General features: G+C 43.6%; 1 protein-coding gene across 5 annotated transcripts in view; it reads left to right on the top strand.

Annotated features, from left to right (window-relative positions):
- The window catches only part of ammecr1 (AMMECR nuclear protein 1), a 64,984-nt gene extending 48,129 nt beyond the window's left edge, over nt 1-16,855 (top strand). For all 5 annotated transcript variants that reach the window (XM_048604304.1, XM_048604303.1, XM_048604306.1 and 2 more), the window contains 3 exons: nt 4,826-4,916; nt 7,377-7,473; nt 13,638-16,855. In XM_048604304.1, the coding sequence (XP_048460261.1) occupies nt 4,826-4,916; nt 7,377-7,473; nt 13,638-13,749 (300 nt within the window). In that variant the 3' untranslated portion in view covers nt 13,750-16,855. The remainder of the gene's footprint in view (nt 1-4,825; nt 4,917-7,376; nt 7,474-13,637) is intronic.
- Nucleotides 16,856-18,072: the final 1,217 nt, after the last annotated feature.

The raw sequence follows: 18,072 nt of genomic DNA, 5'->3' as shown, positions 1-18,072 counted from the left end.
AGATGGTCAGCCAATTCATTCATTTATTCATTCAGGGATTGTGGGCATTGCTACCTGGACCAGCATTTATTACCCATCCTTACCCTGCCTCCTTTAACTGCTGCAGTCCATTTAGTGTGGGTAGACCCACAATGCTGTTAGAGAGCGAGTTCCAGGATTTTGACCCAGTGACACTGCAGGAATGGCAATATATTTCCAAGTTAGGATTCAGAGTGGCATGGAGGGAAGCTTGCAGGTGGTTTTGTTCCCGTGTATTTGCAGTCCTTATCCTTCTAGATGGTATATTGTTCATGGGTTTGTACAGATACTGTCTAAGAAATCTTGATGAATTTCTGTAGTGCCACTTGTAAATGGTGCACGTTGCTGCCACTGTACGTCAGTGATGGAGAGAGCGTGAACGTTTATGGATGTGCTCCCATTCAAGCAGGCTGCTTTGTCCTGGACAGTGCCAAGCTTCGAGTGTTGTTAGATGTGTTCGCGTCCAGGCAAGTGGGACTCCCATGCCTGACTTGAGTTTTGTACATAGTGGACTCTAGGGAGTCAGGAAATGAATTATTGGCTTCCTAACTTCTAACCTGCTATTGTAGCTGCTTGTCTAATTTGGTTTCTGGTCAATGGTAACCCTCAGGATATTGATAGAGTATTCAATGATGGTAATGCCACTGAATGTCTAAGTGCAATGGTTAGATTCGTTCTTATTGGAGATGGTAATTGCTTGGCACTTGTGTGACAAATGTTCCTTGCCATTTATCAGCCGAAACCTGGGTACTGTCCAGGTTCTTGCTGTATTTGGACATGGGCTGCTTCAGCATGTGAGGAGTTGCGAATGGTGCTGAATGTTGTAATCATCAGCAAACTTACCCATGTCAGAACTTGTGATGGAAGAAGGTTACAGATGAAGCAGCTGAAGATGGTTGGGCCAAGGGTATTCTCTGGAGGAACTCCGGTGGGGATGATTCATCTCCAGCAACAACAACTATCTTCCTTTTGTCAGGTTTGACTCCAAACACTCTGATTTATCATTGACTTTAGCTTTGCAATGACACGCTAATGCTAGACTCAAACGTGGCCTTGATGTCAAGGACAGTTACTGTCATACAACCTCTGGCACTCGGTTCTTGTGCATATTTGGATCAGTTTTAGTGAGATCAGGAGTTGAGCGGCCCTGGCAGAACCCAAGCTGAGTGTCAGATCAGATTATTGCTAAGCAAATGCAACTCGATAATGCTGATGACCCCTTCCAACACTTTACTGATGATCAAGTGTGGACTGATGTGGCGGTAATTGGCAGGATTGGATTTGTCCAGCTTTTGTGTACAGGACATAACTGGGTGTTTTTCCACATTGTCAGGTAATGCCAATGTAGTAACTGTACTGGAACAGCTTGACTGGAGCATGGCAAGTTCTGAAGTACAAGTCTCCACTAGTGCTGGAACAATGTTAGGCCCAATTGTCTTGGCAGTATCCTGTGCCTTCAGCCAGTATACATTTGCACACTTGCTAGGCACAGTTCAGATGCGAGTCCCTCGCATCTTTGTGGCATGTCTGATTGCTTTATGTAAGCTTGAAGTACCACTTTTGAGGCTTGCTGGTTTTGCCCATTTCAGCCCCTTTGTATTGAATTGAACAGAACCCTGGTCAGGTAACAGTTTGATTAAGAATGCAGCAATTCAGGCAGCAGTTTGTTACTTACAGCAGTTGCCATCAGGCCATTTTTGTTGCAGAGACTCAGTCCAAAAGCTTCCTAATCACTGTTACTGTTCTCTTGACCCAGTGTTTACAGCACAAAAGCTTGGTAGTCACTTTGTCTTGAGGCCAACATTTTAATCAAGCTGCTTGCTCATGCGGTGCAGTCTTAACAAAGAAAGGAACAGACCAGTGATCTGACGTTTCCAGTAACCTCAGGCAGTGCATTTAGGAAACTAAAGAACTGTTCAGCTACAGTAATATCATTGATTGCTGTGCTTCTCCAAATCTACAGAATGTGTAAAGCCAGGCACTGAAGCAGAGAACACTGGCCTTTTTTTTTAAATTCATGAGATGAGGGTGTCACTGGCTAGACCAGCATTTATTGCCCATCCCTAATTGCACAGAGGGCAGTTAAGAGTCAACCACATATTGCTGTGGGTCTGGAGTCACATGTGGGCCAGACCAGGTAAGAATGGCAGTTTCCTTCACTAAAGGGCATTAGTGAATCAGATGGGTTTTTCCCAACAATTGACCATGGATTCATGGTCATCATTAGACTCTTGATTCCAGGCATTTAATGAATTCAAATTCAACTATCTGCCGTGGTGGGATTTGAACCCAGGTCCCCAGAACATTACCTTGATCTCTGGATTAACAGTCCAGCAATAATACCACTAGGCCATTGCCTCCCCTTGAATTTGCAGCTTTAAAGGTCTAGCTATGGTTTCTCGATTGTCCATTGCTTCTCTGGGATCACTGGAACATGACATACTGCAAGGTTGTACAGATATGTGTCTGCAGTTTCTGTGGTTCTCAATATAGCAGAAGACTTTGAAAAACCATGATCTATACAAGTTTACCCTTGGAGACCCCAACATTGACTGAAAGAAGGAACTTGTCACCGAGGGTCAAATCCCATGGATCGTTTGTATTTGGTTATTGAATGTTTAATTGATTTGTTCGTACTTAATTTTAGTTGGCAGTCATTGGTCATTTCCTATAAAGCAAAGGCATGACTGTGTCTAGGAAAGAAAGTCTCAGGCTTCTTTATGTCCAGAAATTGATGCTCCAGTTGGCGAAAGAATGGCCAGACATCGGGGAAATCTTTACGTAAAGCAGTGATTCTCTGTGGGAGGTTGAGAATATTTACTAATAGAGGGGGGAAAAAGGTCTCCCGTTTGCTGATAAACACCAGGCTAGACCGAAATAAAGTTATGTCCTATGCTTACAGGAACCCAAACTGAATCATTGACTGCAGATGCAAACCTCCAGAATGAGGTTGTACAGCAGGTACAATCTCTGAAGGAGGCCCTGCTGAATGCCTCAAGGTAGTTGAACAGAGGGGAGGAATGGCAATTGGTGTGGAGCCCTACAAGCTGATCACTGTCTAATTAATGTCCATTGCATACATGGAGTCCCTTGTGAGATGTAGGATAGAAAAGTTACTAACCCTCCAAAGCTCATACAGCAAATGGGATGTGGGATACTGGTGGGTTGCTGTCAAAAATCGGTGCTGAACCTACAGAATGAAATAGTGGCGGTTTGTCCTTTCACCTAACAGGGAGACCCAATTTCAATGTTCCCACCCACTTTTCCCAAGGTCAGCAAGGGCCTGCCCCGCTCCCTGGAGCTAGTGGTAAAAGGGAGCACCAACTGCTGCGCTGTAATACTACCACTTGGTGGCTCAGCTGTGTTCCCTGAAAGTGAACGTTACATTATCCTTTCCGTCAATGAAAGAATCAAGTCTGAGTTTTGCTAATGTGTCCTGTCATGACCTCCTGATTTCCATGTACAACTTTGAAGTATTAATTTTCTTCCTTTTCAAACATCTTACTGAAGGACAGTTAATGGACTCCCTGGACTGAAATGTTAACTCTGTTTCTCTCTGCTCAGTTGCTGCCAGACCTCCTGAGTTTCTGCAGCAATTTCTGTTTGTGTGTTTCAGATCTCCAGCATCTGCAGTTCTTTGTTTTATTTTACTGAAGGATTCAGTTAAGCCACTCTCCAGTTCTGGTCGTGTGACAGATGACTTCTTTGTTTTAAACAACAGCACAAATAATGCACAAAATTGAACAACTCTGTGTGAGTTTGAGACGTGTGTGAGAGGGAGATGGCTCCAATAATAGGAATCTGCGATTGGACACTAGGTGGCAGCTTCTTACCAGACTGACCTGAAAGTTCACTGTCAGGACAATATTCACCTCAAAATGAGAATTCGGATGCCTTTAATGAAATTGTTCACTGTTCAAACGCATGCTGCTAATGAAGAATTGTCACACCTAACTGACAATGGGGCTCATTAATGATCAAGATCTTGGTTTCATATCCAAGATTGCACAAAGTTAGACAATAAGTTTGGTGAAAGAAGTTGGGAAAAAGACATAGTGACAGACCATGTGTGGACCAAACTGTAGCCGATACATTCAGTATGGGGAATTGCGAGGTCACCTGTTTTGAATCTGAGAAAGACAAGTTAGAATATGTTCAGTGTCCCCACACTGCAGGCGGGAGAGGAACAAAGGGATTTAATTAGATATATCTGTGTACACAAAGCACTAAAGGCCAGTGCATAGATATCAACAGTAATGAGCAAAAGTGATTGGAAAGTTTCCCTTCATCTCTAAGACCGTTGTAACATCAGAAAAAGGAAATGCTGCTTTAGTTCTCCAGAGTCTCCTTGGCCTGACCCCTATCTGACTTACAGTATTGTGTTCAGTTTCAGGCACTGATGTATGGGAAGAATGTTGGCTTTGGAACAGGTATAGCAAAAAAAAAATCACTTGGAGGACACCAGAGTTTAAAGGGTCAAATTTAAGTTGATTTGAGTTCCTTGCGTTTTTAAAAAGTTGAGGTGAGCATCTGAGGCTGATGTTTTTGCAATTTCCAGTGCCTTTGCTGAGACCAGCAAATATGGGATTCACCTGGGACTTTTCAAGTTGCATGGCCCCATTCTGCATGAACCATCACAGGACCTGTTTTGTTTCAAATAAAGTCAGCCACTTGACCCTTTTGTAAAACGTTTGAAAAACAGATTAGTATAGGCCTGGTGCTGTATGTAAGATGGCATTTGCTTGCAGCAATGGCTGGTAAAATGTATTTTGTTTTCTCATAGTAATCAAGATGAATCTGTGTTTAGGTGGGAGTACATGGGATTCGGATAGAGTTTGTGAATGAAAAGGGAGCAAAACGCACTGCAACATATTTACCAGAAGTGGCCAAGGAACAGGGTAAGTGTGAATGCCAGCCTAGTGAATCTATTAACCCCTTGTTTCTGCATATGTTTATTCAAGGCCAGGAAAGAGTAAAGAACAGGATCAGGCCCTTCAGCCCACCAAAAATGCACCGACACATGATGCCTTTCCAGACGAAAAATCTGTTGCCTGTTCGCTGTTCGTAGCCCTCTATACCCTGTATATTCATGTATCTGTTAAGATGCTTCTTAAATGTTGCTATTGTATCCACTTCCACCACCACCTGTGGTAGTGCATTCCGCGCATTTACCACCCTCTGTGTGAAAGACAAGTAAAACCTGCCTCTCGCATCTCCTTTTAAACTTATTCCTTTTAATCTATGTCCCCTAGTGATTGACATTTCTACCTTGGGAAAAAGACTCCGACTGTCCATTCTATCCATGCCTCTCGTAATTTTGTAAACTTTACCAGGTTGCCTCTCAACCTTTGAATTTAAGTGAAAACAACAACGTTTGTCCAATCTCTCCTCATAGCTAATACTCTCCAAACCAGGCAACATCCTGGTAAACGATTTCTGTACCTTCTCCAAAGCCTCTGCATCCTTCTGGTAGTGTGGCAACCAGAACTGTATTTCAAATGTAGCCTAATTTAAGTTCCATACATCTGCAACATGATTTGCCAATCTTTATACTTATGCGCTGACTGATGAAAGCAAGCATGCTATACGCTGCCTTGACCACCTTATCCAGCAGGGAACTATGGACCTGTTTGCCTAGATCCCACTCCATGTCGATGCTACTGAGGTTCTGCCATTTACTGCATACTCCTCTCCTGCATTAGACCTTCCAAAATGCATCACCATGCATTTGTCTGGATTAAACCCAGTCTGCCAGTTCTCTGCCCAAGTCACTAGCCTATCGATGCCCTGCTGTATCCTCTGGCAATCCTCCTCACTGTCCACAACTCCCCCAGTCTTTGTGTCATCCTCAAACTTACAATTAGGCCTCCTACATTGTCCTCCAAATATTTATGTGTGTGGATATGAATTACAAGCAACATGAGTCCCAGCACTGATCCAATGTGACTTCATCTTTTGTATCAGCCTGCCAAGAGGGAACTTGTCAAAGGCCTTGCAAAAGCCCATATAGATAACATCTAGCGCCCTCACTTCAACAGTCATCCTTGTAACCTCCTTAACAAAAACTTCTGAGACATGACATTCCCCACACAGAGCCGTGCTGCCTATCGCTAATAAGTCCATATGTTTCCAAATGTGAGCAAATCCTATCCCTACGAATCTTCTCCAATGATTCCCCTACCACTGATGTAAGGCTCACCAGCCTGTAATTTCCTAGATTATTCCTGTTGTCCCTGTTAAACAAAGGAACCATGTTGACTATTCTCCAGTCCTCTGGGACTTCTCCTGTCACTAAAGAGGATTTCATTCTAGGCCCCAGCAATTTCTTCAACTGCCTGCCTCCTTCAGCATTCTGGGATAGATCCCAGCTGGTGACTTTTCTACCTTGATGCTTTCCAAAACACCCAAAACCACTTCTGTTTTCATATTGACGCGCCCTAGAATATTAACATTGTCTTCCTTAGACTCACCATCCACCATGTCCTTTGTGAATACTGATGCAAAGTATTCGTTATGGACCTCAGTGACTCCTCTGGCTCCATGCATAAATTCCCTGTTTTGTCCTTGAGTGGACCAACCCTTTCCCTAGCTACCCTCTTGCTGCTTATATGTATAAAATGCCTTGGGATTTTCCTTAAAGGATGACTGCTAACCATTTTGTGCATGTTGAATCTAGTAGTTTGGTAATAGAGAAGCAACATTAACATTTCCAGTGGATTGGTGGCAGATTGCTTGACTTGACTTCCTGGCGGGCCTCAGGGAACTGAGGAAAACCTGACATGCGTGCATGTGCCGTACTTACTCTGGAAGTTTGGAATTCCAGTTGCTGGTTGTATTCTACCTGGTTCCTCAGGACGGCGCTGTAAGAGGGTAATTTCCAGACTTGGGCTGTTTGCCCCCATCTACCCTAGATTACACTTGGATTTGCATAGAGCTTTTCTTAACAGGTATAAAGGCTACTGAGGAGTCTCTAAGTGAATTAGCTGATGTGCAGCTCCTTCCTGTCACTGTTCCACCTCACCCACACCCCCCCTCACGATGCTCTCCACCACCCACTCCTGATGGCATTCAGCCCTCCCCGCCTGACAACGCTCTGCACATGCCACTGTGAACAGTGAATACCGGCTCCATCCCCAGCAAAAGTGTGTTCACCATCCCGACGGTGTTCAAAACCTCCCCTCCCGTTAGTTCACCCTCTTCCAGCGGGCAACTTTGTGTTCCCTTTATCTTGTTACTTTGGATATATTAACTTGCATGTGGCCGTTTAACTGATATAGGAACCTCACTATGGGCTTTAGCTGATTTCGCGGCACTGACCTGTGTCCCTGGCACTACCTGTGTGTGTGCTTGCTTTGTAGACTGGGACCAGATTCAAACCATAGACTCTCTTCTGCGAAAAGGAGGTTACAAAGCTCCAATCACAAATGAATTCAGGAAAGCAATCAAGCTCACCAGGTGAGTAACACAGTAAAGCTGTTTATTCTAAACAGTGTATCAGTATTGGAGGCCAATAAGACGCATGCTTCTGAATAAAGACCAGCGATGGGTTACCTGTATATAGAGAGCTCAAATGCACATTGGCCATGGCTCCTATATGATGAAGCTTGAGGCAGATAAGGTAGGAGTAGTTCAAGAGGGAGGAATCCCTTTATATTGTTCAGGTTTGGTTTGGGTCCATTGCAGGTATGCAAAGTGCCCTTTATTGGTTTTGCATCTCAACCACGTGCTTATCCCTATTTGATTCTGGAGCATCTGCAATTGGTCAAGTGGCCTCCTTTCTTGCTTGAGTTTTATTGCCAGAAGTGAAGTCAGTTGCTGATTTGGGTCTTGGACATTGGGGCTGTTTATTGGGCTACCCAATAGTTTTAGGAGTGGCATAACAAACTGGTGTTAGGGTGGGGATGTATTCATTGTTTCAGTTGGGGCAGTAGGGGAGTTCACAAGGGAATTGAAATCTGTTTCAGGTATGCATGCCGCTTACTCCTTGACTTTTTGGGGCAGCTATAATGTGTTATGGTCATACTTTGGAACCACTTGCCTCACGACAGTTGTAGCAATGTACTCGTTGATGACGTAGCACCTTTGTGCTCCCTGAATATATTTCTGGGGCCCAGAAAACTAACAGTTTACCCTAGTTTGTAGTTATGTTGTGCATTGAAGTTCCTATAGGATTCTGTCTTCACTCTGAAAATATCACATTTGAGATTCTCTAATACAGGTTATGGTTACTAAACAGTACATTTCTTTTTAAGTTGTGGTACGAAAGTAGATCAGACAAGCAACAAGATGATACTACTAATATGTACACAGATTGGATTGTCTCCGTCAAGCTTTTTCTTTGTTTGTTACAAAGTGTTACAAACGTGTGTGGAATCCTGTGGATTGATAAGTGGTTGTTCTTCAGTTTGGATTGCTGAGTTCTGAGATTTTGATGTCGCTTGTTCAAAGATCATAGATCATAGAATCCCTACAGTGTGGAAACAGGCCCTTTGGCCCAACAAGTCCACACCGACCCTCAGAGCATCCCACCCAGACTCATCCCCGTCTCACCCACCTAATCTACACATCCCTGGGCACTATGGGCAATTTAGCATGGCCAATCCCCCTAGTCTGCACATCTTTGGACTGTGGGAGGAAACCCGCACAGACACGGGGAGAATGTGCAAACTCCACTCACAGTCGCCCAAGGGTAGAATTGAAGCCAGGTCCCTGGTGCTGTGAGGCAGCAGTGCGAACCACTGAGCCACCGTGCATAGTCTGTTGCACCTGCTATTCCCAGGCAGTCTCTCATCCAAGTACTAACCAGGCCTGAGTCTGCTTAACTTTCAAGATCAGGCGTTTTCAGACTAGAATGGTCGTAGGCTTTGATTCACTGTCACCATTAGACTCTTAATTCTAGATATTTATGGAATTCAAATTCCATCATCTGCTGGCGGGATTCAAACCTGGGTCACCAGAACGTCATCTGGATCAACTGTCCAGCGATAATACCACTAGGCCATCGCCTCTGGCTTAACTTGAGGGTCACCACTCCTCAGACTAGGGATGATGTTGGGAGAGATCGTCCTTCAACGGTAAACTTAGCCAGTGTGGGAACTGAACTCACGCTGTGACATCAATGTACACTGCAAACGAGCCATCTAGTTATCTGAGCTAATCAACATCTTGACATTTTTTCAGGGTAACGTATTTACTTTCATTTCATTGTTAGATATGAATTAAATATTTATTTAAACTGTGCTATCCTTTATGTTGATTGAAAGCTCTCTAGTCACCACCCTGAGACAGTAGGAATTGCTGATGCTGGAGGCTGAGGTAACAAGGTGTGGAGCTGGATGAACACAGCAGTCCAGGCAGCACCAGAGGAGCAGCAAAGCCGACACTTCGGGTCTGGAACCCTCCTCAGAAAAAAAGATGAAGAAGGGTCCAGACCCGAAAAGCCAGCCTCCCTGTTCCTCCGATGCTGCCTGGCCTGCTGTGCCCATCCAGCCACACACCCTGCCATCTAGTCACCACCCTGTTGTTTATGAGCGAGGTTCCAAGGTATGGCAAGTAGAAAGCAACACAACCCTTTGAAGGTGGAAAATTTTCACAACTTTCATATCTGATAACCTTCTCAGCTGCTATTGGTATAATATGTCTAACACAGATGTTCAAGCAATGCAGATGAATAATGCCTGCTATTACCAACATGCACGGGTGGAGTGGACAGTAGTTGCTGAATAGTGCACCCTGTGCTTAAAGGGCTCTGGACTGGTGACTCTCTCCAGCACTGGTGCAGGCACATTAGCTTCAGGCTCAGCCTTTGAATGTAATTGGGTTACAGGCAATGGGGTTATGTTTAGAAAGCCCTGGATTTTTTGTGCAAGTTCGATTTCCTACAGTGCTGCTTCAAGCGCTTCCTGAGGCCCCATTTGACACTGTCTCGGGAAGGGTTCGATAACAGCACTATGCTGTAGGCTAGGTGCAAGATGTAGCTCTTCCTGCAAACATTCCGTACTGAAAGGACATCTCGAAGCATGCCATAGCTAATGAAATACTGTTGAAATGTAGTCAGTATTATAATGTAGGGAAACGTGTCAGATACTTTGTGTGGAGTAAGATTTCTCAAAACAGAAACAAAATGCATGACCACAAAATTGGTGATAATAGCCGCGGGATAAAGACACTTGAGGAACTCCTCTGCTCTGTGAATAAGTGTGGAATAATCTGCATCTACTTCAACGCGCAGGGAGATATCTCATTGAAAGCTGTCACCTCTGACCATACAGCACTCCCTTAGTACAGCAGTGAAGTATCACTCTCTCGGCTTATGTGATCAGTTCTCTGGAATGGAATTCAACTCTCAAGCCTCTGATTTGATGGGGTGTGAGCGTTCTACCACTAAGCCCCGGTAATATTTTATGAAACACGCAGCTAGGAGAACCGTAAAACAGATTGGATGCAGGATAAAGCTCCCTTACGCTTGTGCTCAGAACAGGTATGATGTGGTAAATCTCCTATTCTAGCCACTCCGCATCCCGCATTCAAGGAAACATTGAAACATTGCTTTCTACATTCCAGGTGCTCTTGACCATGCCATTGTGTAGGCACAAGGGGCCAAGTGGCCGCCTCCTGTGCCGTAGCAATTCTGTGATTCTGTGAATTTGGATCAATAGGTCATCTCGATCACTTGAATCTAGTTGGCTGAAGGATAGAAGTAACTCTCCTTCCCTCCTATGCCAGAGAATTGAAGGGGTAAAGAAAACAGCATGAAAGCAGAAATGGAAATAATGTTCGTGGGATCATGTTTTAAATAATGACTGAAAACAGTGAGTGGTGAAAATAGCCTCTTTATTGAGCATCCACAGTATCACAGTTTGAGGCAGCGATGGAATCCCGAAGTACAGTTCTTACAGTAGTCTCTTCACATACAGTTCTTACATATATTAAAATTCTGTCACTATGGTGTTACACAGTTTTATCTGTGGTACACAGAAGTTTGTGTGACATCTGTCCTGGGGAAGCAGGAGATTGTTTAAACATTTGCTAAGTGCTGGCTGCTACTTGGATTAGAGTGTCTGTCCAGTCTTCTTGCATAATTAAGAGGTGTTCGTCCTCTTATCTTTTAAGTTAGTAAATGTTAGTAAAAATATTAGACCTGTATGATCTCAATAAGTTAGAAATTATACATGCACTAAATAGAAGTGTAAAGGGTATTAAACTGATCGCCGCAGCTGGGCCGTGAGATTTTGTTTACTATTTGCAAGTGGGAGTTTCATTCATTCATGCAATTTCACAGAAGCGCTGTTTTGATCATAACTTTCTTAAAGGGTTGTACACTGGCATAGGCAACTCTGACTTAAAATCGGCACCTGAACAAGGATTAACCACCTGGTGCTCTACCCACTGAGCTATCCTGGCAGGACAGATGCCCTTTTCAGTGTGTATTTAACAGGTGCATGCTAGTGGAGGAAACTTGTTTGATGTTCTGCAACCTATTCAAGTCTCAAGAGACGGTTGCCAAGGGGCTGATTAATGTCATAATTTTTTCATAGTTTTATGTCGGCCATGGAGTCATGATGGCAGTAAGGATATGGTTTCCGAATAGGTTAGTAGTCTTTGATATTTATTCAGAGGTAGCTTTTGATATAAATAGGCCTGGAAGTGTTGAACGTGTGAAGAAGCAGTAATGGGTTTGGAAGGAATGTTTTAATTTAGTCGCTCTCGCAATAGTAAATTGCACTACAAAAATTGCAGTTTTATTAATGAATGAATGAAAATGTGTTATAATAAACACTGAGTTAGTAAAGGGTTATGAATGAATGGGAATGTGGCATTAGTAAATATGAAATGAATGGGAATACGGCATTAGTAAATATAGTGAGCTGGTGAATGAGTTAGTAAAGAGACCTATAACACAATATCTCACACCTTCAAATGCCTGAAATAATAAGCAGGAAAGATGAGACAATCCCCCTGCAAACAGGTCTGACAGCATTGTAAAAAGAGAAAAGACAGGTCAATGTTTCAGGTCTGTATCATTTCTAGCTACACAGCAGTACTGACCATTCATGGTTTTTGGTGCTGACCTAATGGGGAAGAGAATGAAAAGGTTTCTTGATGGGAGATGAAAATTCTAACTTAAGAATGGGGACCTTGAATCCAGTTGCCTCTCTTTGAAAGTGATCACCTCTTGAATCTTCACATGCTGTTCCATTGGAAACAGTGGAAAGATTTTGTGCAAATAGTCTGACATGCCACAAGGTGAAAAGTTTTTCCATGGTCATAACCTTCATTAGATCAGCCAAAAGTCGGGGATAGCCCTATAAGATGGGAGAACTCCCACAACCCATATGGTGAGGAATCATTGGTATCCTGCTGGTCAGTCGTCAGTCTAGAATTCCAGCCAAGATCCTATTTGTATTTTCCTGGCACCACCTGAAGCTGATTTTGAACCCTGTGACACGGTGAAAACCTGATCAGTAAGTTGAAGTTTCTTTCAAACTGCTAATTGATTTAAGTCAGATGTTGGACAATACTATCTGATTCGATCTCTCCCTCTTTCTCTCCCTCTCACTCTCTCCCTTGTGACATATTATCTAACCTTCGTTCAGAGCAGCAGTTGGGCCACTGCAATCAAGGTGGCTCAGTGGTTAGCACTGCTGCCTCGCAGCGCCAAGGATAGGGTTCGATTCCGCCCTTGGGCAACTGTCTGTGTGGAGTTTGCACATTTCCCCCATGTCTGCGTGGGTTTCCTCCCACAGTCCAAAGACGTGCAGGTTAGATGGATTGGCCATGCTAAATTGCCCGTAGTGTTCAGGGATGGGTTATAGGGGGATGGGTCTGAGGGTTGATGTGGACTTGTTGGGCCGAGGGGCCTGTTTCCACACTGACAGCCCTGGTGTTGAGGCTGGGGAGAGTAATCATTGCCAATTTCTGCTGGATAACAGTTCACTTGTGGATACTGGCTTCCCCAAAGGATTGGAATCAACTTAAATTCTGTTATAATTTATATGGCCTGCTCACATTCACTCCCCGAGGCTCCCTCAAAGAAATTAGCTGCTTTTGGGAAGTTAATGTGGGCTAGCCTTGCATCTGGGCTAATATCTGATCATTACACTGTGTTTTCAGAAAACAAAGGTTAGGAATGGAGGGGAAGGGTGTACACCCGAAACGTCAGCCTTCCTTCTCCTATGATGCTGCTTGGCCTGCTGTGTTCATCCAGCTCTACACCTTGTTATCTCAACTATGCCACTTGCCTGTTTTGAGTCTGACCAGTTGCAGCCACATTAATGTACAGCAAAGGTTTTATTAACTGGCACCTATGGGACTCGGGGTGTGTCACTTATTCCGGATAATCAATACTTCCCAACCCGACCAACCCAAGCTTCGAGGCATCAGTATCTCTCAAAAGACCTATGTAAAAAACATCAATGCATCTCCTATAATCAATGTCAAATCTCACAGCAACAGAAACATAATGCAGGGGATATACACATCACTGTTATACTTTACAATATAACTGCGGTTTTTAATGTGTGTATATGTAATTTTTTTTGCTGGTTTACCAAGTGTGCCAGTTGATAAGGGTTTGGTTAAAACAAAGTTTGCTGTAATTCTGTTTTCTTTCTCCTCAGGTACCGCAGTGAGAAAGTAACAATCAGCTACACTGAGTACATGGCATCTCGACAGCACTATTTCCAGAATGGCACTCTCCATGCCCCACCTCTCTACAATCATTACTCCTGACAACAGGCTGCACGACCAATCACGGGACTCCACCTACGACCTCATCGGGGGTGATGCCTCCACTTCCTGGTCTAGTTACTTTTACTACTGCACTATTTTATGATGCTAGCTTCCGTTGCCAAGCAAGCCTTCGGTCAGCGCTACCTCAGACAGACTTGGCAACGGAATGCTGCAGTGAAACAGTAGAATATTGTTGGGGAATGGGGAGGGATTTCTAACAAATCTTGTTTCTGTTTCTATACTTGTTTACCTATGTTTGCCTTACTTTGGTAACTTGCAGGACTCCAAATATGAACTGCAGGTTTTAGTACTGAAACCATTGATGTGTGTAGGGTGCTCAGGCTCTTTGATAATGGATGACGTTTCCACTAAATTACTATTTTCAGTCGTGTCTCCCGATGTCACAGGGCTTACACTTGTCATGTGAGCCATAATTCCTTAAGTGAAAGTAGAGGAAAATTCCAAAATCCTACTTAACAAACATTGAGTTTGACATTGGTCTGCCAACATAGTGCAACTGAAAATAGGGTCAGGACCGAAACGTTTTCCCTTGTTATTTACAAAGTCTTGTCGTTTCTCCTCCCCCACCCCTGTGACTCAAGTATTAACTCGAAACAAATAACAGGATTTCAAGCTGACACGTTGTGCATGATTGCCAAGTGCCCAATGGCAAGTGATTATGTGTCACATGTCTGCAGGACATGCAGAAACCAAGTGTAGATGCTGGATTTCTCTGCACATTATACTAGAGTATAGCACAGTCTCAAATCCAGCAGTCACTCTGGCAATAATCCAGTTATCTTTTAATCAAAGGTATTGGAGGGGCACTAAAATCTAATAAGATTTTCTTTTTTTTTGGCCTCATTTGCTACTTGTATATCTATGGCCCAAACGTACACATTTTGTGAATGAAAACCCTTTGATAAAGTGAATTGTATTTACTCTGTGTCTCCTGGTCTGTGTATGACATTACATGCCTGTTCTCCATAGCATTGCTGTCTTTCCTGAATGATCCGGCTCCGAGTGCAGAAATTTTCTCCTGATAGACGATGCTGATGTGAGTCTAGTGCTGTGTAGTTTGGGACTGTTCACATTCGGAACTCTGAAACCTGAATAAATGGACAATGCTAGCTCCTCCTATTGATGACTTGAGTAAAGGCACTGCCAGTAGCAGTGACGAGAGGATCCCAGGTTTGAATCCAATGCGCCTCATTGAATGATCTAATGACCATTCAGTGACCTCCTTTTGCTTTCAGTAGCTCCAAGACTAGGGAAGTGGGGGAAGAATCAGTCTGTTCTAACTGTTGCTTATATCTAGTTGGCCCTTGCTGGTAGATGCAGTTGTGGTTATGAACAGATTAGGACTTGATCAGGTTTACATTGATCAAATAGCTTCCTGAAGCCATCTTTTTGAGCTCAGGGAGCAAACAATGAGTTGGACACAATATTGGAAACAGTGCCAAGGTTAACTTAACTAAGCTCAAATATTTTAAGTGGTTGGTAACTATTAAGGATATTATTTCAAAGCAGTGTTCTCTTCATAGAGTTTTTTTTTGAAAAGACTGCAGTGAGTCACCCTAGTTTTCCCTAAAAGTTAGTCAACTCTATCTTAACTGATAGAAGCAAACGATTGCTTTTAATCTTGCAATTTACTGTCCAGAAAGAAAAGCATGACTATCGATCACAAAAACTCCCCACTGACTCTGCTGCAGAATAATTTACTGCGTTCATTGTGGTCAACTTTACCCAATCCTTCACATCCGACTGGTCAGTCATTGCTTCAGTCATTACACCCTTCCATTTGTTTATGGGTGAAAGTTGCTGAACTGTTCCAGCCCCAAATCCCAAGTGTGACAGAGTCGAGTCAGTAACAACGTGGTCGGAGGTGGCCAGAGAACTGGTGGAGTGTGACTGCTGACAGATTGTGTGTGTGTGTGTGGGGGGGTGTGTGGTGTGTGGTGTGTGTGTGTGTGTGAGTGTGTGGGTGTGTCATCTAGATGAATAATTCCTCATGAGAACACAAAGCAGAATATGATTTATCATTAGCCTGGCAAACGTGTGCTCCTGTCCACTGGACAGCAAGGAAAGTCCCATAATGTTGATTCAACATGTCACCTCCAGTCAGTCTAGCAACAAGAGAAAACAATTTGGGAACTTGACTATTCAGTTAGACCTGACTGCACTGTACTTTAATTCTGTTTACCTGCCTGGTTCCCTATCTCTTAGTTACTTCAACCAAACAAAAGAAAAAATGGCCAGAATCAGTTCTGAAATTTCCAGCTGACCACCAGCCTCAACAGAATTTTTGGGTTTTTTTTTGGGTGTGATTGGAGGACGTGGTAAATAGTGCTAGGGTAGGGGAAAGAGTTCCAGATTTCTACTAGCCCTTGAATGAAGATTCCTGATATCAAATATCAAGCTGTAGTATGATAAGGATCTCCTGTTGCTTTCCATATGCCTTATTAAATCCTTCACTCATCTTCATCACTTCAATTAGATCACCCCTTATATTTCCATTTTCAACCTGTCCTCGTATAACCCTTTAAATTCTCGTAGAATTTTGGAGAATCTGCAATGCATCCCCTCCAAGGCCATCCTGAGGCAAATTGAATACAGCAGATGTCTACCCAGAGCTCTACAATGGTCAAACATCTTTATCCCAGCCACTTGGGGATAAAGGCCAACATTCCATTAGCCTTTTCATAATTTTGTTTGTACTCGTGCACTAGCTTTATATGATGTGGATGCTTGATCCCCTAAATCATCACAAAAGCAAAACATTGCAGATGCTGGAGATCTGAAAATGAATGACAAATGCTGGAGAAACTCGGCCAGTCAGGCAGCATCTGTAAAGAGAAAAATACTTAGTATTTCAAGGCCAATAGGATCCTCTCATTTCAGAGATCCACAGAAGTTATATTGGCATTAAAAAGTTAGCTGTCTTTCTCTTGCTCCCTCTGCTACTTCACTGTTTTGAGTGTCTCTCAATTCAGAAAATTGTTGAATCTACTTAATGTGGGCTCCAAAGTTTCCCCATTTGAACGTCTGTAACAGTTTTACCAACTCTGTTAATCTTTCAATATAACATTGCAGCTGGGGTCTCAAGCCCTGATTTGTACGTCTTTACACAATTATTTGCCAGCTTGAGTAAACGTGGTCGTTACAGAGTGTCTGTCTTGCCATTGCATCAGTTTGGGCAGCTTCTGTACTGTACTGCACTTGAACGCAGTGCCCTGTTTTTTTTTTGGCTGAGGATCAAATACCAAATGTGCAAGTGGCCAAAAACACTTTGTGCAGTGTTAATGAAGCCAGGAAGGATGTGATATAAAAGCCTGGCCAAAAAAGGTAAGGACTTCCATCTTGTCAGCTCTCTTCAAGTGGCAAACTCACACTGACAGCAGGAATGGAGGGGGTGGCTGGATGTGAAATATGCTGTACCTGACTTTGCATCAATATAGGCAGGCAGTAAAAATGGCTTTGTATCAAAAATCCCATTCTGCAAATGCAAAGCACAGAAAGGTTAGCATTCATTCTTTTCGCATTCTGTATTCCTGATGTTTCTTTTCGATTTATTCTCCAGTATCTTATTTCTCTTGCCTCCTGCCCTTTGGCCCCTCCTTGCTGCCAATGATGTTATCACCTCCTTCACAATCTCTCTGTGCTCCACCACTGTTCACTCCTGTTGTCTCTCTGCCTTATTCTCCCCAGCACCTGATTTCACTTTCCTGTCTGTATCTTATGCTTTCTCGATGCTGCACATCCCCTCTCGTTGCCTGCCATCACATTTGTGTTTCCTCACTGGTCAGACTTGCCTCCTCCTCCATTCTACCACACCCAGCTCATCCCTGTCATTTATTTAAAGTCGTGGAGCCATGCAGTATGGAAACAGATCCTTGGGTCTAACTAGTCCATGCTGACCAGGTTTCCCAAGCTAAAAACTAGTGCCACTTGTTGTTCTCCCAGACACTAGCACTGCCACTCCTCTCTCTCTCTGAGGTGTGTGTGCTCTTGCTTTCTCACCCTCATCGGTTCTTCAGCTTGTTTTCTCTCCTCCTCATATCTCTTTTCCTCTTCACTTCCAAAACCTGTTGTCACAGCTCAGAGCGCACCGAGAGCGAAGTGTTGTTCCCTTTCTCTGTACACACCATCTCTCAATCCGCAAGTTTCTTCCACTACCTTCTGCCCCTCACTCACTGCTGCACTCTGCCCCTCACCCCATGTCCCGCTGCCATGGAGCACCCCACTATTGTTGATACTCTCTTAGCCCCTCACTGATTTATTTTTTCGCTCCCCCCTGCCCCACACACACACACACACACACAC

Source organism: Rhincodon typus, chromosome 13 (assembly GCF_021869965.1).
Source record: "Rhincodon typus isolate 14 chromosome 13, sRhiTyp1.1, whole genome shotgun sequence".
Classification (NCBI taxonomy): Eukaryota; Metazoa; Chordata; class Chondrichthyes; order Orectolobiformes; family Rhincodontidae; genus Rhincodon; species Rhincodon typus.
This window is presented reverse-complemented; position numbering and strand designations above follow the sequence as displayed.